Genomic DNA, 6,886 nt, shown 5'->3' with positions numbered 1-6,886 from the left:
CCCTGCCCTTGAGCTGAGGAACACTCACTGCCGGCTGACCCCATCTGTCTGTCTGTCTCTCTACCTCACAGAGGAGTGTGAGCTGGGCCCCTGGGGCAGCTGGAGCCCCTGCACACACAACGGGAAGACCTGCGGCTCAGCCTGGGGCCTGGAGACCCGCGTGCGGGAGGCCAGCCGGGCCGGGCGGGAGGAGGCAGCCACCTGCCAGGTGCTGTCTGAGTCAAGGCAATGTCCCATTCGGAGGCCCTGCCCAGGAGGTGAGCACCAGGCCGGGCACGGGGGGCAGCAGCAGGCAGGGCCCAGGGTGGCTCTGAGTGGCCTTGGGACACAGCCCCCACAAAGAGTCCCTGTAGGGCGCCTGAAAGCCCCCCCACTAGCCACACCTTTCTGTGCCCTGAGCATTGCCCCCTCTGGTGTCCTCCTACTGGGGTCAATCCCAGACCCCTTGGGAAGATGAAGCTTGCCCTTTCCAGCGGGAGTTTGCGACGCTTTCACACTGACACCTCCTGTCAAAGGACTTGGGACGCGCTCTTTACACTCTGAAACAAAGTCATGGATAATGTGACCCACTTGCACTGGTCATTTTTTTAAAAATTCAGTATAGTGCTTAACTATAAAAGAGAAATAAAAGAAGTTTCATTATGGCAGCCCTTGGGCCCAACACACCAGAGAGTACTGACCGAAGTCAAATCACAGTGAAAGTGGTAGCCATCCACTGTCAGGGCCTCATGCACGGCTGTGTTGCCATCAGAGACGCAAATTCCCAAATGGCGACCAGCTCTTTGTAAAGTCCACCAAAACTGTCTGACTTCTCGATTGACACCACGCTGGCAGCCCTAGAATATTCAGTAATGGACAAGTGTTCGCAAACACTTGGCATTCACACAGGAGACAGAGTTTAACTCTGAGCTCCCTACGTGAGGCTGGAGCAGCCGTTAGAGAACTGGCTGGGATGGGGCCTCTTCTTCCTGGGGCACTGTCCCACGCAGCCCCCCATCCCCTTCCACTGAATGCCCCAGGGAACCCCTTTGTTGTAACAAGTGAGATCACAGAGTTTCAGGATACCCCAGTGGCTACGAAGAACCACTGATTTAAATAGAAGAGAGGCCGCAGTGTGTGGGTAAGATGTAAACAGTGAGTAGTAATAATGTGGCATTAGCTAATGTTAACTGTGCACCCACTATGCACAGGGCACTGTGATAATTCTCTACACTCATTAAGTCATTTAATCTGCACAATGACACTATGAGGTGGGTACTGTTATTATTCTAGTTTTACCAATGAGGAGATTAAGGCCCAGGGAGGTTGAGCCACTTGCTCAAGGGTCACACAGCTAGGAAAGGGTGGACCTGGAATTCAAACATAGGTCTGTGTGCAAAGAAGAATCTACAGCCACGGTAAGGGTGAGGGCCCTGGAGCCAGGTCACCTCGGGCTCACTGGGTCGGGGTGGAGTCAGGACTTAAACCCAGGGGCACCCCTAGTTTCAGAAGCCCTTGTGGTGTCTGGGTTGGGAGTGCAGATAACAGAGATGGAGGCACCTCAGGGCCATAGTGGGCAGTTGGGGACAGAGGATGAGTTTGAGATGGGACCAGGGAAACTAAGAGACCCCAGACCTGAGGAAGCACCCACACAGACGGACAGGTCTTCGTAGCAATATGGCCACATCTCTCATGGCATCTGAGAGCTAGTGGCTGATTGGCTGTGGAGGGATTGAGAGAGGAAAGCTGTTCCCCCAGATAATAACAATAAGAATAATAACATCAATAGCAACAGCAGCAAACATCCATAAAGCGCTGACCACATGCTGGGCACTGTGCTAAGTGCTTTGTAAATATGATGCCTTTGATCCTCACAACAGCCCTGCTGTGGGCTCCCTGCGGCATCTGCTCAAATGTCCCTCCTCAGAGAGCCTTCCATGAGCTTCCTCCAACCAAGAGTCACTTTCCATCATATCACGTCACAGCTCTTAAATCTTCCCGAAATGATCATGCACATTCTTTGCTTGTTTAATGTCTGTCTTCCTGGATAGAGTGGGACCTCCAGTGAAAGCAAGCTCTTTGCTTTATTTCCAGCTCCCTCTCTAGCACCTAGAACAGGGCCTGGCACATAGTAGGTGCTCAGTCAACACTTGTGGATGGCAGGTGTGGGTGGGTAGGCAGGCCTAGGGAAGGGGTGGGGACCCAAAGCCTCTCACCCCATTTCCCACCTTCACAGCTGGCAAGGGCCCCTCAGGCAGCCCCCCATCCCATCCCCTAGATGCTGTCCTCCCCTGAGGGCTGACACAAGTCAGCGGGAGCTTAGAGGGGCGCCTGGCTCCAGCGCCCCTGAAGGGCCCAGGAGTGGGTGTAGGGGGCCACAGAAGCGGGCAGCCAGGTCTCAGGGGATGACCCTGAGAAGGGAGGAGCCCTGACTCCAGAGGAGGCGGGCATACAGCTGATACTCAGGTAATAAAATTGCCCTCCCCTTGCCACTCCCAGCTCTCTAACTGCCTGACCCTGTGACCTTGGGAAGTGGTTCCCTGAGCCTCAGTTCCTTCATGTTCAAGGGGTCACACAGCTCCTGTGGAAGAAGAGTATGGGGCCAACGATGGGTGAAAATGGCCTGGATGTGGAGACACTTTTAAAACAGAAATTTGCCTCAGTCTTCTCACCTGTTGATAATAATAATGACAAAAAACAATGGGAAGAGCATTCCAGGCGGAGCGCAAAGCCAGTGCAAAGGTGTGGAGGTGGCGTGAACCTGCCTGTGGCCAGGACGGTGTGAGCAAGGGGGCTGGGGTGGGTGGGGGGAGGCCACAGAGACAACATGGGCTTTTCCTCCAAGTGAGTGAGGAGTCACTTGAAAGTGATGCCCAGAACTCCAGCCCAGGCTGTGCCACTGAGTTAAGTGAGGCCCCACCTGGGCCTCAGTCCCCTCACCTGAGAAATGGGACTTGCTGTTTGTGTTAGAAACTCACCCCAGCTCCACGGGGCATGAGGAGTGGGGCACAATGGGGTCAGGATCCCGAGGCAGGCCTGGGGTTTGCATCCACTCCCCACGGTGGGAACTGGGTGAGGCACAGACCCCGGTGATGGCGTCAGATGGGGCAGTGGGCCTGCGCCTGCTTCCCAGCTGTTGTGAGGGTGACATACGCAGTGGGAGCATCAGCTAAGTGCTGACGTTACTGTTGTCGTTTTGAGGGCAGAGCTGGGCCCAAACTGAGTGGGAAGGTTGGTGCCGGGACCCAGGTGAAAGGTGTTGAGTCTCCAGCGAAGAGCCCTGTAAACCTCACAGTGAGTGCACGTGGGAGTGTCATGGGCGCCCCCTCGAGGCCGCCCTAAGTCCCAACTGGGGTCCCAACAGTGGACCTCCAGGCCTGGCGGGGCAGATGCCCAGCATGGGTGGTGCTCAGCAGGTCTGCGCCCTCCCCACCCCCCGCCGAGGGACCGAGGGGAGTGTCCGGTTTGGGGTAAGTGATGCTGCCGTCCCAACTCCAACAAGGAGTGATTGTCAGGTCAGCACCCCCATGTCAGTCCGAGCCTGCTGCGGGGAGCGGGGGGCACCCTCCTCTGCCAGGACAGCCTCAGCAACATCGCCCCGCGCTCTCGTTGCAGAGAGTAACCCCAACCAGAAGAAGGGCGGGAAAGATCGGCGCCCGCGCAAGGACCGGAAGCTGGACGGCAGCGGGGAAGGGAGGCCCCGCCCAGCGCCCGCCTAGGCACGCCCCGCGCAGCCAGACCCCCGGCAGCTCCAAGCTTTCTCTCGCGCGCTCCTCGCTTCCTTGCTGCTGCTTTCCCTTCCTTCTCTCTTCTCTTTCCCACCCACCTCTCCTCTCTTTTTTTCTCTTTTATTTCCTGCGTTTCTTCCACTCCTGTTTTCCCCTTCTCCCTCCCCTCCTTTCTCTTCTTTCTCTCTTTCCTTTTATCTTTTTCTTTCCTCCTGTTTTTCTTCTGTTCTTCACCGCGTCCCCCACCCCCCGCCCCCCGACACACACACACTAAGGCAGACACCAGCTCCTGTGCACTCCACCCCTCACCCCCTCGCTCTCTGTCTCCTCCTTAAAGAAAGCAAACATCTTTTTCTAGGCCTTTCCCGGACCCTCCCTGACCCCTTTGCAGAGAAGGTGTTTCTAAGAGCAGGGCCCAGGCCACAGCCCAGGCAGGCTTACTGAGTCCTGAGAGACCCGCTTCTGCTCCAGAGGAGACCCCAGAACCCGGAGCTGTGGGTGCCTCCTGGAGGCATTTCCACAGCCCTCAGCCACCAGCTCCCCTGGGAGCCCCCTGGAAGAGTCTCAGGGCTTCCTGCTGCCCCAGCTGGCCACGGAGGAGCCACAACGGGGCCTCTGGCTGGTCAACCAGCCCGTGCCCTCCTGTGTCACAGTCACCCTCCTGGGAGCTGCCTGCTGCACTCATCAGTGCTCCCTCAGCACCCTCCCTCTCGCGGTTCCCTGGCCCCTGCGTCCTGAGCCCACGATACACTCATGTCCTGCATCAGGTGGGGCTGTCACCCCTGGAGGAACCACCAGCCCATCCTAGAAGAGGCCATGGAGGCCGAAAGGAACGTTGAGATCATCCAGGCCACTCTGTCCCCCCGGGTCCTCCTGCCTGTTGTACCGCTGGGGAAACTGAGGCCTGAGAAGGGACTTGCCCAAGGTCACACAGGGAACCTTCCACCTGTTGGTTGCCCTGCTCAGCACACCCACGGCTGAGAGGGAACTCAGGAGCCCTTGGGGAGGTGAGGAAGGAAGTTGTCGGTTCAGGGGCAGGGGAAGATTCCCCCACTCACCCACAGCACCCCGACACCCCAGCCTGCGAACCCCGCACACCAGCCAGCCGGGAGAGCAGGAGGCATCTCCTCACTGCCTGTCGTCCTGCCGTCAAGTGCCTCCTTCCTCCTTCGCTCTCCTGACTCCCCAGGAAGCGCTGCTCCCAATTCACATTGGCATTTCCAGCAGCCAAGAGCAGGGAGAGCGTGAGACCCCAGGGGCCCAGGGTGGCCTGGGAATTGTGCCTGTCAGCTGGCTGGAGGAGAGGCTAAAGGTCATAAAGTAGCACATCCCCACCCGAGACAGTGCCCACCCCCAGGCCTCGCTCCGCCTGGTGCATGGGGATCCCCTAGCACTGCCTCCAACAGATTCAGAGGAGCCTGCCCCTTCCCAGGCCTCAGTCCCCCTCTCACCTCCCTGAGGTCAGCAAGAGCCCCTTGCCTGGCCAGGCCACCAGCTTCTCTTCTGCAAAAGTTTGTGCCTCTGAAATGCTCTGTTGTTGTTTCAATACCCCACTGTTTTGTTTTTTTTTTTTTAATAAAGGGAAAAGAAAGAAACTCGCAAATGCTTCTTGGGCATCAAGCAGGTGTTACGAAATCCTGATGCTGATGAGTTTGGAGTAGCTGAATCTAAATGATGTGGGGTGGTTTTCTCTGGAATGCCCGGGGTCAAGAGGGCCGGGGTGTGCCAGGGACTGGGTGGGGGGCGTGGGGGGAGAGGAGAATTGGGCCCTCAGCCCCTCCAGGCCTCCTGTAAGAAGGGGGCTCAGCCAGAGGCAGAAGAGAGCAACCCTGTGCCTTTCAGCCCCAAGATTACAGGAGAGACCCCAGGAACCTATCTGTGTGCTATATGACATGTCTGAGGGGTCAGGGACACCTAGAAGGTGTGACAATTGCACGGAGCCGTCTAAACTTCCTGGGCTGCTGGTGAGAGGGGCCTCAGCACTGGGAGGCACAGGTCCAAGTCCCAGCCTGTCATCGGCAATCTGCGGGGCCAAGGCCAAATCATTTTCTCTTTCTGGGCCTCGGTGCCCCCGTTTGATGGATGAAGAGGAGGCATAACTGGATTAAATCCATTGCCCAGCCTGGGTGGCCCAGGCTCTGTGTGCATCCTCTGCGTGCTTCCTAAAAATTCAGATTTCAGGGCCCCACCCAGACTTACTAATTGTGAACAAATTTCGGAACAGACAGTGAGAGCAAACGTTCATTCCAAGACAAGATCGGGGGAGAGGGCAGCTCTCAGATGACTTCCAGTCCCAGATCACTGGGTCTAAATTTGAGGGGGCTGCACTTTTGGTTCTGACCTCAAGGCTCAATAATCTGATTCTACAAAGTTTATATTCTACATGGAGTTTTCTGGTTAGATTCAAATTCTAGGATGCTGAATGTTCTAAATTCCACAATTCTAAGACACAAAGATAGGAATAGAAAGTTCCAGTCCTGCAATCCCCTGGCCATGTGCTTTCCCTCAGGGGGCCTGGTCCTCTGCCCCAACTGGGGGCTGTGGACAAGATTTTTTCTAAACATTTTCAAATTAGGAGATAAAGTTTCTTCAGGGCCTAAGCCCCTCCTCTAACCTTTGGATCTCAGATGTTTCCCTGCCCCCCAGCTCCTAACCCTCACCAATCCCAGCCTCTCCCACATTCTCCCGGGGAATTAGGCTCCTTACTGGGAAGGAGACCCTCCCAGGTAACCACCTCCTAGAGGCCAAACTCAGAGAGAAGCTCAGAAACTGATGGGGCCACCCAGCAAGAGAGGACTGTCAGGCAGAGTACGGGGGAGGTTCCGGCTTCTGGGCCCTCCGGATGCTACCCCAGTGGCAGAGAATTAACAGCTTAGCCCAGGTTTAGGAGCTCCCGCCTGACCCCTCCAGCGGCCCACTCCAGCCCTCTCGCCCGGCTCTGCATCCGCCTGGGCTCGCTCCGCACCTGCCTGTCGGGGCACCACGGTGCCCGTCCTACCCACGTTCTGTCACTAGAGGGCGTCACCCAACCGGGAACAGGCACATAACCGAGCAACACCGCTTGCGGTGGTGGCTTCGGATGACTGGCGTTCGCAGCAGCGCGGAGAGGGTCAGACCTCAGAGGTCCAGGGCCCAGGCCATTTCTTGCACAGAGGGGAAACCGACTCAGCGGAGAACCC

The 6,886-nt window shown here is 57.0% G+C and overlaps 1 protein-coding gene across 1 annotated transcript in view; it reads left to right on the top strand.

Annotated features, from left to right (window-relative positions):
- The window catches only part of RSPO4 (R-spondin 4), a 40,617-nt gene extending 36,919 nt beyond the window's left edge, over positions 1-3,698 (top strand). Inside the window, exons 4-5 of the mRNA XM_007465422.1 lie at positions 72-257; positions 3,595-3,698. Of these exons, the coding sequence (XP_007465484.1) occupies positions 72-257; positions 3,595-3,698 (290 nt within the window). The remainder of the gene's footprint in view (positions 1-71; positions 258-3,594) is intronic.
- Positions 3,699-6,886: the final 3,188 nt, after the last annotated feature.

This window comes from Lipotes vexillifer, unplaced genomic scaffold (assembly GCF_000442215.2).
Source record: "Lipotes vexillifer unplaced genomic scaffold, Lipotes_vexillifer_v1.1 scaffold875, whole genome shotgun sequence".
In the NCBI taxonomy this organism is placed as follows: Eukaryota; Metazoa; Chordata; class Mammalia; order Artiodactyla; family Lipotidae; genus Lipotes; species Lipotes vexillifer.
The sequence above is the reverse complement of the archived record's forward strand: the minus strand, read 5'-3'. Positions and strand labels throughout refer to the sequence as shown.